At 37.3% G+C, this 19,231-nt stretch overlaps 1 protein-coding gene across 1 annotated transcript in view; it reads left to right on the forward strand.

Moving 5' to 3' along the window:
* Positions 1-18,953, forward strand: part of GOLPH3 (golgi phosphoprotein 3) — a 55,542-nt gene extending 36,589 nt beyond the window's left edge. Inside the window, exons 2-4 of the mRNA XM_038535404.1 lie at positions 1,512-1,643; positions 6,775-6,889; positions 17,024-18,953. Coding sequence (XP_038391332.1) covers positions 1,512-1,643; positions 6,775-6,889; positions 17,024-17,448 — 672 coding nt within the window. The 3' untranslated portion in view covers positions 17,449-18,953. The remainder of the gene's footprint in view (positions 1-1,511; positions 1,644-6,774; positions 6,890-17,023) is intronic.
* Positions 18,954-19,231: the final 278 nt, after the last annotated feature.

The raw sequence follows: 19,231 nt of genomic DNA on the forward strand, positions 1-19,231 counted from the left end.
TGGTGTGAGTACACAGGCCATGGATTTTTACATAGCCTCTGTAACTTAATGGTCTTTACTAAAATTACCTTGCTGAACCACTGGCAGTCTTACCTTACTCAGACCCCTACCGTTTATTAAGTTTAAAAGTATTCTCTTGAATCCAGTTTCTGCTTTGCCTGCCTCATATTTAAATTGGCCTCTAAACTGATACTTTGTTTATCCCTCTGTGGCTCCCTTGATCCAAATTCTCACTTTCCCAAAGCCTTTTCCCTTAGGAGTGGGCTTCATTAGGCTAATTTAATAAGTCCCTGTGTCAGTAGAGGAATCCAGGGACTTTGATGGTTGGTCAGTCATCTTCTGATACATAGGCTGACGTGACCTGGCAAAGTACCAGGATTGATCTTGAGAAAGTGACAGAACCAAAGGATTAGGCCCCTACCGAATCCTAGGCTCTCCATTCTTCACAGAATTGATTGGCCTGCTCTTTTTCCTACCAAGATTCTATGTTACCCTGTTCTGAGAACCAAATTTTGCTTTTTCCTCAGAGTTGGGTACTTCAAATTAGTAGGTGGCAGAGTTCATGGCTTCATATTTTGGGGAACTCCAATTATTCACTCTGAAAAAGTGCCTAGACTTCATCTGGTTGATTTAAGTATCCCCAGATCTTCTAGATGTGTGGCAGTCTCTATTCTATCTGGTTTTTCTTCCACATTGGTTGTTGCCCATAAGTTTCTCTTGGGTGAGGGAGGGGGAGTGCATCTAAATCTCTTTACAATGTTTGTTATTCAGAACTTTGGGCAGTGGGCCCTGAGATAAATTTCCTAATACATATTCTCTCAAAATTAGCTTTGTTTTTATACTAAAAGGCACTGAATGAATGTTTTAATTCTCTGAGGCCACATTGGCTAGATTGTTTTTCCTGAGCTTAAACTTGCCCACCAGTACTAATAATAAGCCACTATCATCAGAGGTTAACTGAGTGAATGAGCTGGGTCCTTGGAATCTGAAAGAGCCTAGTAAACATAATTTCATGAAGAATGAAAGACATTGTACTTTAAACCTCTGGCTTCCTTTTTGGCTTCCTTTTTAAAAAAGATTTTTATTTATTTACTTATGAGGGAGAGAGGGAGACAGGGGCAGAGACATAGGCAGAGGGAGAAGCAGGCTCCCTTTAAGGAGCGCAATGTGGAACTCGATCTCGGACCCTGGGATCATGCCCTGAGCTGAAGGCAGATGCTCAACTGCTGGCTGAGCCACACAGGCGCCCCAGAACCTCTGACTTCCAAAGCTATTTGTTTATCTGCATGTAAAGATTAGTGATGAAAAGACAAACACCTGAAAAATCTAGATTAATCTAGATTATAATAATTGTAATTTTTAGTACTTTATTTAAAATTACAAATTATGAAAAGACATATAAGGCACCAAAAATAACTTGGGTTAAGGCTATTTCTATTTTTTTTGAATCTGAATTCAAAGTAAATTAACTATTTTGTTTTCTTCCCCTCCCCCCCCCTTTTTTAAACTAGGGTTACACATCATTTTGGAATGACTGTATATCATCTGGATTACGTGGCTGTATGTTAATTGAATTAGCACTGAGAGGAAGGTTACAACTAGAGGCTTGTGGAATGAGACGTAAGAGTCTGTTAACAAGAAAGGTAAGAAGAATGCTAAATAACATCTCCCTTTTAAAGAGTTTGTGCTACCTAAAAACGGAAGTTTCTATTAACAGATTTAAAGAAATAAAGAGGAAGTTGATTTTAAAGTTAAGACTTTATTGGAAGTCATGTTTCTATGTGTTTTTTGCATTGGTTTCTTGGTTCTTTGTACATAATGACTAATGTAATTCGTTGTGAGGCTCACTGGCCACTACATCTTACATATTCAGAAAGACTCCAAACTTCATTGCTGCTTCTTAAAGCCACACTTTGGAAAGACTCTACTTAACTTTGTTTTAAAACTCAAAAGTGTTACCATGCAAGTTAACTATCCATAGGCTGTTAGGCTTTTTAGCAGAATATGAGTACTTTTTACATCTCTGCCTTCACTACTGTGTAGGACTGTGTAAATAGTTATTTTTGGCTAGTTTTTAGAATTTTGGGGGGAAGATTTTATTTATTTGAGAGAATGAAAAAGAGAGAGATCACGAGCAGGGGGAAAGGGCAGAGGGAAAAGCAGACTTCCTGTTGAGCAGGGAGCCTGACATGGGGCTCGATCCCAGGACCCTGGGATCATGACTTGAGCCAAAGGCAGATGTTTGACTGACTGAGCTACCCAAGTGCCCCAACATCTCCATATCTAATTTAATGTTATCTCATCTATAGATTTACTAGGGATGAGGTTCCAGGGGTTAGGAAATGACACCTCTTGGGGTTGACTTTTCAACTTGCTTTTATTAGTTCTCTTAGTTATTTCTTTTGGCATTTATGTCCATATTATGTCCATATTTGTAAATGAGCTTATACTGCCATCTCTCACTTTTTTAAAAGATTTTATTTTTAAGTAATCTTTATATCTAGCATGTGACTTGAACTCACAATCCCAAGATCAAGAGTCACATGCTCTACCCACTGAGCCAGCCAGGCAACCCTGCCATCTCTTGATAAATCAGTTTGAAATGCTTTTTACTTTCTATTAGAAAAGATGAGAAAAAAAAAAAGTTGAATATTTGTCTTTCTTACCACTTACCTCCATCCCCAACATTCCTAATAGAGTTACGTCATAATTTTTTGTAAAACCATACGATTGTTTTATATTATTATATCAATCCTGTAGAGTTTGGTTATATCCTATGATATTTTCCTTTTTTTTTTTTTTTAAAGATTTTATTTATTTATTAGAAGGAGAGAGCTAGAGAGCACAAGCAATGGGGGGCGGGGGGGGGGGGGGACGGTGGACGGACAGAGGGAGAGGGAGAAGCAGGTTCTTCCTTACTGAGCAGAGAGCCAAGTGGGGCTGTATTCCAGGACTCCGGGATCATGACCTGAACTGAAGGCAGACACTTGAAGGGCCACCCAGGTGCCCCTCAATTTTTTTCTTTAAAGATTTTAATTGTTTGACAGCAAAAGCAGGGGAGCAGCAGGCAGAGGGTGAGGGAGAAGCAGGCTCCCTGCTGACCAGAAAGCCTGACAATGGGGCTCGATTCTAGGACCCTGACGGAAGGCAGATGCTTAACCAACTGAGCTACCCAGATGCTCCTCATTTTTTTTATAGTTTTAAAATTTTTCTTTTTAAAAAAAAAAAAAAACTTTTCTGTACCTTTTTTTTTTTTTTTTTTCTTACATGCTCCCTCAGAGAAAAACTAGCATTATTAGTTTTCAAATGTCCAAATACATAAGGTAACTACATTAGAATTTACCTTGTGCTCCAGTCTGGACTGGTTATGGTTTGGTTCTTTTTTTTTTCTTTTTAAGATTTTTTATTTATTTATTCATGAGAGACAGGAGAGAGAGAGAGAGAGAGTCAGAGACACAGGCAGAAGGAGAAGCAGGCTCCATGCAGGGAGCCGGATGTGGGACTCGATCCCGGATCCCAGGATGACACCCTGAGCCGAAGGCAGACGCTCAACCCCTGAGCCACCCAGGCATCCCTATGGTTTGGTTCTATTGGGACTTCCTGTCACATTTTATTTTAACTCTGTTTTCTGGATCTAATATTTTTTTCATCCTTGTGGGAGAAAAATGTTTTGAGACTTTGTGTGCTTGAAAATTTCTTTACCTCATTTTTATTTGACAGTTTGGGAATAGAATGTTAGATTTCATTTATTTTCCCATGTAAGTTTGAAGTTCTTTCCCCATTGTCCTCTAGTATACAGAGTTGCTGTTAATGTCTGGTGCCCTTTTGATTTTCTTTTAAAATTTATTTTTTTTAAGTTTTTTATTTATTTATGATAGTCACAGAGAGAGAGAGGCAGAGGCATAGGCAGAGGGAGAAGCAGGCTCCATGCACCGGGAGCCCGATGTGGGATTCGATCCCGGGTCTCCAGGATTGCGCCCTGGGCCAAAGGCAGGCGCCAAACCGCTGCGCCACCCAGGGATTCCCGCCCTTTTGATTTTCATTCTTTGTGTGCTACCTGTTTGCCTGTCTGGAAGCATTTCAGATCTTCTGTTTGTCCCTCGTGTTCTGAAGTTGTATACCTTGATGTGGATCTTTCAAAATTCATTATGTTGTGCTCACTTTGACAGCACATATATTAAAATTCATTATGCATGGACTCTTTGAGTATAGAAATATTTAGTTTTGGTTTTAGAAAGTTTTCTTTTTTCTTGTATCTTCTTTGCTCTATTTTCTAGAACTCTAAGTTTGATACGGACTTTTGACTAGTCCTTTTTTTTCTTTGTTTCTTAATTTCCTAGCTTTATTAAGATATAATTGGCATTCTCTTGGCCTCTCTTTTTTTTTTAAGCCCTCTCTTGAATTTTCTGTGTGGTTCTAATATTTTTGATTTCCAGGAGACTTTTTTTAAAAAATCATGACCTCTTGTTTCATGGATGTAATTATCTTTTTAAATTTCTAATAATATTATGGTTCTTTTGAAAATTTCTTTTCTTCAAGTTACTTTCTATCTTGGTTTCTTTGGTATTGAAGGTTTTCTTTCAGTGTCTTGTTATTCTTGGTTAACTGTTCATATTTAAGAATGAGGCACCACTCTAAGATGAAATACACTAAATAGAAATTAAAGGTGTGGGAAGGGCATATTTACTAGTGGGCCACATATTGCTGAATTTTATTAAGGGCTTTAGAGCTACTCTGAGGCATTGAAGAGTTTTAAGCAGAAACCGTGAGAGATCATGATAAGATTTGCTCTTTAGAAAGATAAGTGAGAATGGATTGAAAAGGGCTACAACTAGTTTGGGGAAACTAGTTAGTTAGGAAACTTAATCCGAGTGAGAGATAAAGATAAATAAATGGAATAGAATAATTGAAGAGGTGATGGAGAAGAGTAGTCCATCTGCGAGAGATGGAGGGGACAGAATTTCAGAAGAAAGATCTGCCTATACCCAGGTTATTGTGACTGGATACGAGATGTGTCTCCGAGTGGATCTGAGGTGGATGTTGAGGCCAGATTGCAGTGAATTTAAGGAGTAAGTGGGAGGTCAGAACAGGTGGCGTGTCCACATTATATAAGCAAACAACTTTTTTCTGCGAAGGTTCTCCTTTTTTCTTGCTCTCTCTGACCGCTTAGTAAAAGCATGGTCCAGAGTAGTACCATCCAATAGAACTTTCTGTGATGATGAAAATGTTCTATATCTGCCAACACCATAGCCACTAGCCCCATGTGTCTGTGAGCTAGACACTTGAAATGTGGCTAGTGAGATTGAGACATGTAAGTCACACTGGATTTTTAAAAATTTAAAAATTGGAAATTTTTATTTTATTTTATTTTATTTATTTATTTATTTATTTTTAAATATTTTATTTTTTTATTCATAGAGACAGAGAGGGAGAGAGAGAGGCAGAGACACAGGCAGAGGGAGAAGCAGGCACCATACAGAGAGCCTGACGTGGGACTCGATCCAGCGTCTCCAGGATCACGCCCTGGGCTGCAGGCAGCACTAAACCGCTGCGCCACTGGGGCTGCCCAAAAATTGGAAATTTTTAAATGGAAAAAGAATGTAGAATATCTCAATTTAAAAATATTTATTACATGTTAATGTTTTGGCTAATAGTGGGTTAAATATCTGAAAATTAATTCCATTCATTTCTTTTCCTTTTTAATATAACTGCAAATATTTAAAAAGAGATTTGTGGCTTGCATTTTTGTTCTAATTATATTTCTGTTGGGTCACACTGTCTCAGAGACATATCGTTGTATATTTTTTTAGCCTTTCAGAAGATTGAGCAGAAAGGTGAAGGATACATGTTGAGGACAAGTTTAAGGGAGAACTGCATTTAAAAAATATTATTAAATTTTATGACATTTTAATAGCTAACATAAAGTTAATGTAACAGATTAAAGTTTGATATTACAGAATTTCAACTAGAAATTTGTTACTTAGCCAAGAACTCAGTGAAGGCTGCAGAAATTTAATACTTGGCCAAAGCAGTATATGACATTTTCTTCCCTCATTCCCCACCTTTGTCTTTTTCCACTGTTAGATGGATTCTGTACCTGTCTTAGCTTTAAAAAGTTTTGTAGTGTTTAAAAATTTTGTTACCAAACCTTTTGGTATTTTCAAGGTTTTTGCTAGTTGTCACATTTTGAAAAAAATTGTTCACCCCCAAATTATATTTAATATTTAAATTTTTGTCTTTCATTGTGGTATAAGCTTTGAGGAGCCAAGTCTTATTTAATTTTTAATTCTAATTGGTTAGCCAGTTGTTTCAGTAATACCTATTGAAAAATTCATTTCTCCACTGCTGGAAAATGCCACCTTTATCATATACTGAATTGAGTATATAATTGTATATAATTTTGTTTTTGTAAGTAATAAATGTTTAAAAAAATGAGTTTCTTGATTAAATAGCCCAAAGTTAGCAATGAAAAGCATTAACAGTGAGTAAAAACTGTTCTAGCCTTTTGCTTTACTAATTCTTGCATAGGAACTTTATTTTCATTCATTATTGTGCCAAATCTGGTTAGGTTAAATACTGGATTTCTTTTCTTTCTTTTTTTTTAATGTTGTATTTCTTAATAGAGAATTTAAAATATGAACCTTGACACTAGGGGCTTTAGTTTAAGTATAATGAATTGAACTATTTGTATAATTGTTTAAGTTTTTCATTTAAAGAGATGAAGTCAGAAGAATGAATTAGTGAATCATTTCATTCTTACTGCTTACATTTTAGGTGATCTGTAAGTCAGATGCTCCAACAGGGGATGTTCTTCTTGATGAAGCTCTAAAGCATGTTAAGGAGACTCAACCTCCAGAAACGGTCCAGAACTGGATTGAATTACTTAGTGGTAAGCTTTTGTGTATAAACTAAAAGCTGAATTCTGTTTAAAAGACTTGTAAAAGTTTAAAATCCTTTTGAGAGGAACTTACACAAAATGGCCAAAAGCTGTTTATTTAAGCAGACTTGAAAGTTATTAGTCACCAAATGGAGAAACTAGTGGTTTTAAAAATTTCACCCCCTTTTAACAAGACTGAGCAGTTAGATGTTGAGTAAAACAGAATATTCTTCCTTAGGACTTCTACCATTCTTTATTACCATTCAAAATTACCTCAGGCTACCTTGCACTGGGTAAACTAAGTTCAGCTGTGCTAACAACCAACCCCCAAACCTCAGTGGCTTTTAACAGATGACTTCTTACTCATGTTATATGTAGTCACAGGCTACCTCATCTCACTTCGGCAGCTAGGCAGGCAGAAGAGCTGCCGCCATCTGGAGCGCTGGCTGTCACTGTCATAAAGGGAAGAAGAGCATAGCCAATCACTCAGGCTTGTCAGTTTGCTTTCATAAAGGATGTGTGGTTCCGGTTTCGTTGGTCAGAGCAGGTCACCTGGCCTTCCCTAACTTTAAGGAGACAGGACAGTGCAGCCTAGGAAGAGAACCTGAAATACTTGGTTGACAGTACTGGTGACTACTGCATTTACATTAAAGTTAGTTGTATATTTGCCTAATCTAGATAAGAGAGCTTTGAGTATCAGACGTAAATTCTCTTGCTGTTCCTCTTTACCATTACGTAAAACATCACTTCTGCATACAGGTATTATTTCATGTTCAAGCACATTACTCTTTAACTTTTAAGAGCATTTGGATTTTGTTAGATTGGTAACTAATGTCATTTTTCTCACAGTTTTTTTTTTTTTTTTTACTTTCTAAAAATAATCCTCTTATAAGAATGTTCTCTCAGTAAAAGATTTTGAGTTTTGCATCTTTGTTTACTTAAAAATTGGATACACATACTCCATTCTTAGCTAATAGGGCAATAGTGGGCACTTCACACTTCTGGTAGTGTTTGTTCATTCTTACTGATAGGAAACAGACTTATTTACAAGGTAGTTTTGATTAACTTTGTGATTTTTTTTTTTTCTTTTGGCCTTCCTCTTGTAGATCTTCTAATAAAGATTCTTTTTACTTCATTGAGTAAGAGAAACTTGAACTCAACCCCTATTCCCCATTGGTGCTTGTGATATTGGTATTACGTTCAATTACAATTTCTTTTGCAGGAATTTTTCAAAATTACTTTGCCTTTGTGATCAGGATTTGTTTGGTTTAAACTAAATTCTTGCTTAGCACCTACCATCACTATGCATTGCCCAGCATGTTGTCAACCCTCTTTGGGTTAGCCTTACACTTAAGCCTTTTGGTGACATGGCCATTTAGCAGAGACTCAGTGAGGGTCTTAACATTAACTCCATATGTTAAGTATTAGCAGAAACTTTTTCAGGAAAAAATAGAAGTGCTAATAAATTCTTACTGTTCCCTGATGGATCATTTTTTGGAAAGATTTTTAAAATTTATTTGAGAAAGAGTGAGTGAGTGAATGAGAGAGAACATGAGCTTGGGGGGCGGGGGCGGGTGGCACAGAGTGGGAGGGAGAAGTAGACTCCTTACTGCGCAGGGAGCCTGATATGGGGCTTCATCCTGGCACTCTAGTATCATGACCTGAGCTGAAGGCAAACAAACCCTTAACTGACTGAGCCCCAGGTGCCCTGATGGATCATTTTGTATTTTCTCTGGAGATCACCTAAGCAGTCTGCGGGTCATGCTCATGTTGGCCCATTACCACTTCTGGTAGTGCAAATTAGGATTTGTAGTTGAGGTCTCAACTGGCTAAAGGAAGATTTTTCAAAGTTGTAGTTAATTTTTTTGGCAGGCAGTTCAGAGTGGTGTTCTTTTATGGAATTTAGTTGGGTCCTGCATTAATGTTAATGTTATTGATACCCACTTTGGTGCTGTTTAGCACTGTGGAGATGTTTTCAGACCCTTCGTTCATCAGCAGTCTTTTTATATAAACTTACATCATACATGCTAATGGGACATTCGGGATTTGTTTTACTAATTTGTCTTAGACAACCAGATTTCCTTTGACATTTTTTGTATCTGTCCTGCACATATGGTACTCAAGGACTATGCAATGCAAGTATGGCATGCAGGGAGATTAACTCTTAGCATACAAGGTGGCTGTAACTTGTCTAGGATTCTATTTTTTTATTTTTTTTATTTATGATAGGCACACAGTGAGAGAGAGAGAGGCAGAGACATAGGCAGAGGGAGAAGCAGGCTCCATGCACTGGGAGCCCGACGTGGGACTCGATCCCGGGTCTCCAGGATCGCGCCCTGGGCCAAAGGCAGGCGCTAAACCGCTGCGCCACCCAGGGATCCCTGTCTAGGATTCTATAAATGATTGAACCAAGTTGGGCTGTTGCGCTGTTCTCACCTGATTGAAGAGTGGAAAGATGGCAGAAGTCTATAAGATTTTCTTAGAAGTATTTCAATATACTTAAGATTTTGTTTTATAAAATCTTTATAAAAAGTTATCTCATGGTACCTTATACTGGATAAGCTAATAAGTTAAGCTGTGGAAACAAGCAACCCCAAAGCCTCAGAAGCCTTAGGACTTCTCACCCATGCTAGGAGTCCATCACAGGCTATTTCATTCTTAATAAATGATTCTGTGTGTCCATTTGGATTCACAATTCAGTGTGTCCATATTTGGGTAGACTGAAGCTAAGACTTAGAACAGTTTTCAAAAAGCAGTATCATGTGAAGTTTAGGATGGCCATAAATGCTAGAATGTCACCTATGGCATCTTGGTCATGTGTCCTTGATGTATAATAGGAATGACTTGTAATTTCAGCTAAAAGTAGGGAATCCAGAATGAGAAAAGAGGGAAAAAAAAAGTACATTTCTTTTAAATTAAGAAAGCATCTACTTTCTGCCTAATGAAAGTACTGGTAGCTTGCTGATTTTTTTTTTCTTTTTTTTAAACACACACAACATAGCATTTACCATTTTGACTTTTTAAAAAATGTTCAGTTCTGCAGCTGGCTTGTTGAATTTTAAGTTGCTTCCAAGTAATGAGTAGTTTCAGATACCAGTTACTGCAGCTATACTGACCCAGGTGCTGTGAAACTCGAAGTGCTCCCATACTGTGAAAGTATCTTAAAGTCCATTTGGGGAACAGTTGTGTATTTGTAATAATTTGAGAACAGATTAGGGTTTAACAATATGATTCTCTGAAAGTGCAGTAATTCAGAGAAAAGAGAAATCAATCCTTGGGAGCTTTAGTAGTTGGAGGAGGAAGCAGAACTTGGCTTAGGTCTTTTTGAAGGGTGAGAATGAGACAAAAGAAGGATGTGCTCTTGTTCAGAGGGGCTAGAGGGAGTGGTAAAGCTGGTGGACCCGTCTGACTTCGTGCAGCTAAGTCTGGGATTGCTTCTCGGTTGTCAGAAGTGTGGTACTGTGCTGTATCATTGGGGGATATGTACAGAGGACGTTAGAGTCTATGTGCAGAAGAAGAGCTTGTTGGTCTGGTCTGGTCTCTACCTCTGAGGCAGAGAAGGTGCACAGGGGTTCGTAAAGTATCTGACAGAGGGTTCTTGTTTACTTGAGGTGGGGGTACTCAGCGGTTCATACAACTATTATTTACGCTATATATATATTTTTTCTTGCTATATATTTATATGCTTAATCTACCAATATATTTTAAGCATTTATATATTTATATATCTCACTAATTTAAAAATTAACAAATATATATTTGAGGCAAAGACTACTTACTGGTGGTTTTTTTTTTTTTTTGGACTATTTACGGTTTTTAATAAGTTTTTGACTTTCTTAAATTTTGACATGTAGTTAATCAGTTTGGTCACAAGGCGTCACTAGACTGCCAGATTTATGAACAAAGCTGCTTTTGGTTTTGTAACACATGTCAAGGAATATCAAAGTTTTTTTGCAGCAGAATTATTAAGGTACCTGTCAGCATGTCATTTTCATTGAAGTAATTGTTGGGTAGTGGACATAAATAACCTTTTCTTCTCTGCAAATACTTCTCACAATTTCCTTTACAAAAAAGTGAACTACAAATACTTTCTATACATTTTATTTTATTTTATTTTATTTTTATTTTATTTTTATTTTTTATTTTTATTTTTTTATTGGTGTTCAATTTACTAACATACAGAATAACACCCAGTGCCCGTCACCCATTCACTCCCACCCCCCGCCCTCCTCCCCTTCTACCACCCCTAGTTCGTTTCCCAGAGTTAGCAGTCTTTACGTTCTGTCTCCCTTTCTGATATTTCCCACACATTTCTTCTCCCTTCCCTTATTTTCCCTTTCACTATTATTTATATTCCCCAAATGAATGAGAACATATAATGTTTGTCCTTCTCCGACTGACTTACTTCACTCAGCATAATACCCTCCAGTTCCATCCACGTTGAAGCAAATGGTGGGTATTTGTCATTTCTAATAGCTGAGTAATATTCCATTGTATACATAAACCACATCTTCTTTCTTTCTATACATTTTAATTTGCTTGTATAACTATAAAATCTTTTCACATCTTGAATAATTTAGGAACTGGTGAGTAACAATATGGATCACAGTAACATCTTTCAATCTAGAGTTTTGAACACTTAAGTTATCAGGCATTTATTACACCATGTTTAAAAGGTATCTGATACTCTGCTTAAATTGAAGCAGCTAAATCTTTGATAGCTGTGATAGTTTAAACCTTTATTGTATATCCACTCATTTATCTAACCCCCATCCCAATTTATACTAGTCTTAAGTATGTTAATTTCAGGAGTGACTTTATTCTTTGGATTTAGCTTAATTTATTATTATTTTTTAAAACAAAAACAGCGAGTCGCCTGGGTGACTCAGCAGTTCAGTGTCTGCCTTTGGCTCAGGGCGTGATCCTGGGGTACTGGGATTGAGTCCCACATCAGGCTTCCTGCATGGAGCCTGCTTCTCCCTTGGCCTGTGTCTCTGCCTCTCTGTGTGTCTTTCATGAATAAATAAATAAAATCTTTAAAAAAAGAAAAAACAAAAACAAATGTCAGGAAGCTAATACACTTTCACCTCTCAGTTATTTCTTTCTTTTCTTTCTTTTTTTTTAAAGATTTATTTATTTATTCATGAGAGACACAGGCAGAGGGAGAAGCAGGCTCTTTGCAGGAGCCCGATGTGGGACTGGATCCCAGATCCTGGGATCATGACCTGAGCCGAAGGCAGCCGCCCAGCCGCTGAGCCACCTAGACGTCCCTCCCTCAGTTATTTCATTGTACCTTTTTTGGGGGTGTCCAGAATAGTATTAAACAACATCTGCATATTACCCACATCGTTTCAGCCTTCTGCATATGATATTTCTTCATGTTTTCAAGTATCGGAGGAGGTCTGAGTTAACATTTGTATTAGAGTGAGCTGGTGAGATTTCCCCTTTTGAGGGAGTTGCTGCAAAGGGAGATGGTATCTGAGCCCCTTTTTATTATTTCCTCTGGGGAAGAAACTAGCCCATAAGAAGATCTGATGTAAGTGGAATGCCTTTTTTGAAGGTGCTCCTGTGTTTGGGCGCTTCTCATTTTTAGTAGCAACGCTAAATTGTGGGTTAGCATATTTTGGAATTGAGAAATTTCTCATAGGAACTTTGTAATCATTACTTGTTCATTGATTGTAATATATAATAAGATTTAATTATAGATACAGTGTGGATAAACCTTAGTATGACTTTAGTACAATAAAGAGCAAGTTTGTAAATTGCTAATCCTATTCATTTCCCATGAGAAAAAAAACATTATATACCCGCATTAGAGGGATTTTGTGTTTTTAGGTCTGCAGAGAGAAGTTTAACTGTGGAGTTCTCAGAAGTTAATCCCCACCCCCACCCCATTTTTGAAACTAGATAGCCAAGATATTCTCTGAGGGATGGGAACACCCTTCTGTTTGACTAGTGAGCTGCCAGGGAAAGGTACTTCTTTGATAATTGACAAATTATTATAAGCATAATTCGTTAATTTTAAAGTTGAACTATAATTTTTACGGGCTTTTACATAAATTCGCTGTTGATTATTTTGTTTATTTAAATTTCCAAAAGTCAGAAGGCAGTTAGAAAACACAACCTGGCTAATTCTAGCTGAGTGTAGGAGGCTTCCTACCATGTGCCAATGATATTAGAAAACACAAACCCCAAACTGGTGAAAGGTACAGTAGACAGGTATTTGTTGGGGAGATAGTGGATTGGTACAACACTTAAAAAATGGAAATTGTAGCACCTGTGTCCAGGGCTCATTAAATTCTGCAAGTAATTGCTGCCCATTCACTTTATTGTTTCTTTTGCCTGTAATGGAGGCTTGCTGGCCTCCTCTCCCTCTCCTCTCCCTCTCCTCTCCCCTCGCCTCCCCGATCTATCTATCTATCTATCTATCTATCTATCTATCTATCTATCTATCTATCATCTATTTATCGAGAGAGAGTGAGCAAGGTGGGGAGGGGCAGAGGGAGAAACAGACTCCCTGCTGAGTAGGGAGCTTATTCAGGGATCAACTCTGGGCTTGATCCCAAGACCCTGAGATCATGGCCTGAGCCAAAGGCAGACACTTAAGTGACAGAGCCACCCAGGTGCCTCTCCTCTTTCTTTCATAGGATGTTGAATCCTGTGGGATTTCGAGATTTGGCTTGAAAGTTCTTTCTCCTGTAACTTCCATAGTAATGCCCCCTTACATCACCCAAATAATTTCTTACTCCCTTGGGCTCCTTGTTCATACTGTTTTTATGGTCCTACACATCTTAGTCTTGCCAGGATAATTAATTATATTAATGAATGTTTCCCTCACCTGATTTAAAATTTTTTCAGTTAGAAATGTCTTAACTTATGTTCGTATGCTTAGTACCTAATTTGATTTTTTTAGAGCATTGTGAATACATTAAATTCTATCAGAGTGCTGATTCTGTACATGGATAAATAATAGCTAACATTTGTTGAGTGTTAACTACGTATGAGGCTCTGTTCTAAGAACTTGATGTGTCTTTAACTCATTTAATCCTCATAATAACCTGATGGGGTGGGTAGAGTTGTTATCTTGACTTTACAGATGAGGAAACAGAGGAATGGAGAAGTTAAGAAACCTTGCCCAGGGTCGCACAGCTAGAACATGACCAAGTTGGAATTCAGATCTAACCAGTCTGGCTCCAGAGCTTGCCTGTTATAACCAGTTATGCTGGTTAATGCTTCATCAAGTAACTTTTAATAATTTTTCTTTTCTTTTTTTTTTTTTTTTACTTTTAATAATTTCATATCATTGAATATAGGTATGGATGGGCTTGTTTAACACTAGAAATTGAAATAAATAGAATTTCATTTCTTAATGAGTTACATTTTTCTTTTATACTGTTAGGTTTTAAAATAGGGTCCCAAATATATTTCTTCCCTTTTTTAAGGTTACCAAGGAAATTGAATGCAATGATTGTTTTTCTTTTGTGGAAACTGATTTGCTAGGGTTTTTATGAAAAATGTTATTTTTGGGGATCCCTGGGTGGCGCAGCGGTTTAGCGCCTGCCTTTGGCCCAGGGCGATCCTGGAGACCCGGGATCGAATCCCACGTCGGGCTCCTGGTGCATGGAGCCTGCTTCTCCCTCTGCCTGTGTCTCTGCCTCTCTCTCTCTCTCTCTCTCTCTATCATAAATAAATAAAAATTAAAAAAAATTATTTTTTAAATGCAGGAGGTGATTTTAATTTAATAACTCATGGTACCGATCCTTCATTATTTGAGGTTTTTTTCAAATCCCTAGTTTTATGGGGTGAATCACAAAATGCAAAGTGGCACTTCCAGATCATTTATTCTTTTAAAAGAACAGCTCTTATTTTCTCTTCATTGCATTCATGGTTTCCTTTAAATTATTTAGATATTTATAATAGCTGTTTTATAGTTCTTGTCTACTAATTCTGTCCCCTGTCATTTCTGGGTCATGTCAGATTTGGTTCATTGTTGCTGAAGTTTTCCCCCCTTGGTTTGGGTCACATTTTTGCAGGGCTAGTAATTTTTATTGGTTGTTGGACATTGTGCTGTGTTGTTGAGTGTTGGATTCTGTTTTTCTTTAAAGAGTGTTGAAATTTGTTTTGGTAGGTAATTAAGTTACATGTGGATCACTGTTTTTAAGCTTTATTAGGCCAGGTCTGGAACAGTCTTTTCTCAAGGGCTAATTTAGGCCTCTTCCTAAGGTGTGATCCTTTTGGAGTCCCTTCTGAATATCCTGAGTGGTCAGTGAGAGCTTTACACTCTGTCTGCTTTGGCACTCAAATTTGCCCCAGCCCCGAGTGAAGCCTTAGAGTTGTTCAGCTTACAGCTTTGAGGTAGTTCTTCTTTGCCTAGCCTTGCAGAGTTACTTACCTTAACTTGTGTGGCTTTGTTTTCAGATATACTCAAAAGAACATCATACAGATTTCTAGAGCTCTTGTTCTGCATAGCTCCCTCTTTTCTAGTACTCTGCCTTTGTATTTTAGCTGCCTTAGCTTTCTGGAACTCTGGTCCTCTGTACTTTTTAAATTTTAAAATTTGAATTAAAAATTTTGTTTCTGCCTGTTTAAACACAGTATTATTCCTGTACTCTGTTTTTGAGGTCTCTTTTCCTGCTTTGCTGCCTGGTATGTGCTTTTAGATAGTAAACTTGGGCAGTAGTGTGGCTCACTTAGGTTTTACTAAAGGGTCACAGCTTAGGACTACCTTTGACTAGCATTAGAAAACAGTTGTTTCATATATTTTTGTATATTTTATCCAGGTTTCTATTTGCGTAAGATCAGAAGTCTAATTATATAAGTCCAGGACTGATTACTCTTACCATAGCCATATTCTTTAGTCATATGGTAAAATACTCTTGTTTATGGCTAACTGAATAGTATATTTCAAGATAGCACTGTTCACTAGAACTTTCTATGATGATGGCAGTGTTCTGTTTCTGTGCTGTCCAGTCAGTAAACACTAGCCATACATGGCTGTTGAGCCTTTTGGCACATGGCTAGCACAACTGAAGAACTGAATTTTTTTTATTGATTTAAATTTCATAGCCCCTTGTAGTTAGTGGTTAGACCAATATAGTTGTTTTCTCTCAGTATTATAAAATTTCAACCTTATAGCTGTTGCATATAAGTGCCTGTGTTTGATCTTTAATATGTTCTACTTTAGAGAATTGCTATCGTATTTTTTTTTTAACTAAAAAAAATAGTTACATGTTCCTTGGAGATCATTTGGAAAATACAGAAAGTACATAAAAGAAAATTTATCGGATCCCTGGGTGGCGCAGCGGTTTAGCGCCTGCCTTTGGCCCAGGGCGCAATCCTGGAGACCCGGGATCGAATCCCACGTTGGGCTCCCGGTACATGGAGCCTGCTTCTCCCTCTGCCTATGTCTCTCTCTCTCTCTCTCTCTCTCTCTCTCTCACTATCATAAATAAATAAAAATTAAAAAAAAAAAAAAAGAAAATTTGTCACACATAATCCCAGAGAAAACCAAGGTTAATATTTTGATACGTTTCCTTCCAGTCTTCTATAGAGAAAAGAATTATCTTAGTGAAAATTGTTTGCTTTTATTTTAAATACTTCTGTTTTGAAAGGAAATGTGCATAGGCAACAAGATTAAAATAGTGAAAATGTTTTTTCGTTCTAGAGTTAGCTTTATATTATTTGTCATCAAAGAATAGCATGTCTAAACTAGGCTTTCCTAGCTTTGTAGTTTGGGCATATGTAGCAGTTTCTGGAATAGCATATTAATCAGGAAACTTTTTTTCTTTTGTGTTATGTTGCACATTGGTGTTTTAATAGAAACATTTTGCCATGTCTGCTTTTTGACAACAGCTGAAGAGAGGCCAAATATATTTAAGTTAGCTTATTTCCACATTAGGGTAACTGGTTTGAAGACTGCTTTTAGGTTGGTTCTCTAAGTGTTGTGCCTGAAAATGTGCCAGGTGGTTAGAATCTGAAGACTTGGCCCTCAAGGGCTCATGGTTTAGTTGGCAAGAAAAGTAGTTGGGTTTTCTTCTATTTCTTTAAAGGCGGGAAAATACCCAAGTTCTATTGTTTAATAGTACATTTTATAAAATAAGCAGAGACAGTACCTATCATTTCTAACTTCTGAAATCTTTTGTTTAGGCGAGACCTGGAATCCATTAAAATTGCATTATCAATTGAGAAACGTGCGGGAACGGTTAGCTAAAAACCTGGTAGAGAAGGGCGTATTGACCACAGAGAAACAGAACTTCCTACTTTTTGACATGACGACACATCCCCTCACCAACAACAATATTAAGCAGCGCCTCATCAAGAAGGTACAGGAAGCTGTTCTTGACAAATGGGTGAATGACCCTCACCGCATGGACAAGCGCTTGCTGGCCCTCATTTACCTGGCACACGCCTCCGACGTCCTGGAGAATGCTTTCGCCCCCCTTCTGGACGAGCAGTACGATTTAGCCACCAAGAGAGTGCGGCAGCTCCTTGACTTAGACCCTGAGGTGGAATGTCTGAAGGCCAACACCAACGAGGTCCTGTGGGCAGTGGTGGCAGCGTTCACCAAGTAGCGGCTCAGAGTGAAGTCCCTTCCTCTCATGTAAACCAGTAGTTTTTCTTCTATTGACTTCTGGTTTTCTGCAATTTGTATTTTCCACAGTATAATTGGCTTTTGTTTTATGAAATGGTGGATGGCTTTTTCTTTTTTGTATGTATGCAGGATTCTGCTGGTACGAGAGGCCTTCCTCTTTCTGTTAAAAAAAAAAAAAAAAAGTTTTACTGCCATATTGGCAATCCATTCCTTGTTGCCATTCTCACTGTTAACCTGTTTTGGGTTTCTGGTATGCTTTGACTTTCAAAGTAATTCCAGTCTCCTCACATGCACATCTTTTGGATTACCTCAGGTTGAGTTTTTCCCACATGTGCGTGTACATCTAGCATTCTGCCTACAATTCAGACAGAAGTCACAAAAAGGCCTTTAACTCACCAAAGGTAAATATCTGTATCTATTAGGACATTTTATACATAGACCTCAGTTGAGATGTATACTTAGCAAAATTATTTTTAAATTGAAACAACACAGTAAATAATATAAAATGCCCCTTGGATTTTGTTTCCCATGTAAATCTATTGTATTATTACACTTGTTGTAATTTTAACTATTAAATCATAAAGGTCCAATTGTTTCACAAAGCCAGTTTGGGATGGGCTGCATTCCAGTTATGCTGTATATAGTTTGAATTATATATAAATTGCCCCTTCTGGCCACTCCTGCCTCCATCTTAGTATTTTGCAAGATTTAATTAGTTGTACACCTGGTGCCCCTCACTTGCTTCCGTCAATATTGTTTGATGACAAAACAGACCTCTCATCATTGAAGGAAAGAGAAAAGATGTGTTTGGTCCCAAGAGTTTTTGAGCTGTGCCATTTATGGTACTCTTTGCCTATGCATCTCCTTTTGGAATTATTTTTGGTCTTAACTGTTTTTTATCATTTCTGTAGGGAAGAGGCTTGTGACCAGTACTAATCTTGAGTACAGTTTTTTTTTTTTTTTTCTGTCCACAAGTAAATTAATGTCTGCTTTTAAATGTCATTTATCTACTTACACTTTCTTGGGGGAAAAAAATCAAATGTCAATTTTAGCAGATGTTGCATGTAAATTGTTAGCAAGTAATGACTACAACTCAGATGATTAAGAATTTTGTAACAGAAAGCTCTGCTATGTTTTAATTTTTATATACAATTATGATGATTAGCACATTGTAAGAATATAAACCTTTGCTTTTTAAAGTTTATTTTTACTATTTCTTTATCACTGTTTATGGTATCAGCATTGGTTTCATAATGTAAATACTATATATTGAACAAATTAAAATGTCAAATTTTTTATTACCATAGTTCATGTTAATAGTGGGGCTTTCAGGTGTTTAGAGATTTTTTTGGTTAACATTCAATGCAGAAGTACTAGATGGTGTTATAACTTTAGAATTGAATTTTAAGGGATTCCCTAATATGTATACTATCTTTTTATCTGAAGTAATAAATAAACTATGATCTTGAAAGTGCCTGAATCAGAGCAAGCATGTCATTTGTATTTTTGTATTCCACCATACTTTTCTAATTAAGTTTTACTTAGCCTTAGTGTAGTGTGGCAATGTTCCAGTGCAGGGTTCTAGCAGAGTTGCTCCTGTAGGACTGGATAGTAAATACAGAGGCTTTGTGAGCCGTATGTGATGTCACAACTGTTCCACTCTGCTGAATGAGAGCTGCCATGGACAGTACAAATCAATATGGGGGGGGTGGGGAGCTGTGTCCTGATAAAACTTTATTACCAAACAGACACTGACCATTGGT

Source organism: Canis lupus, chromosome 4 (genome assembly GCF_011100685.1).
Source record: "Canis lupus familiaris isolate Mischka breed German Shepherd chromosome 4, alternate assembly UU_Cfam_GSD_1.0, whole genome shotgun sequence".
NCBI classification, from domain to species: Eukaryota; Metazoa; Chordata; class Mammalia; order Carnivora; family Canidae; genus Canis; species Canis lupus.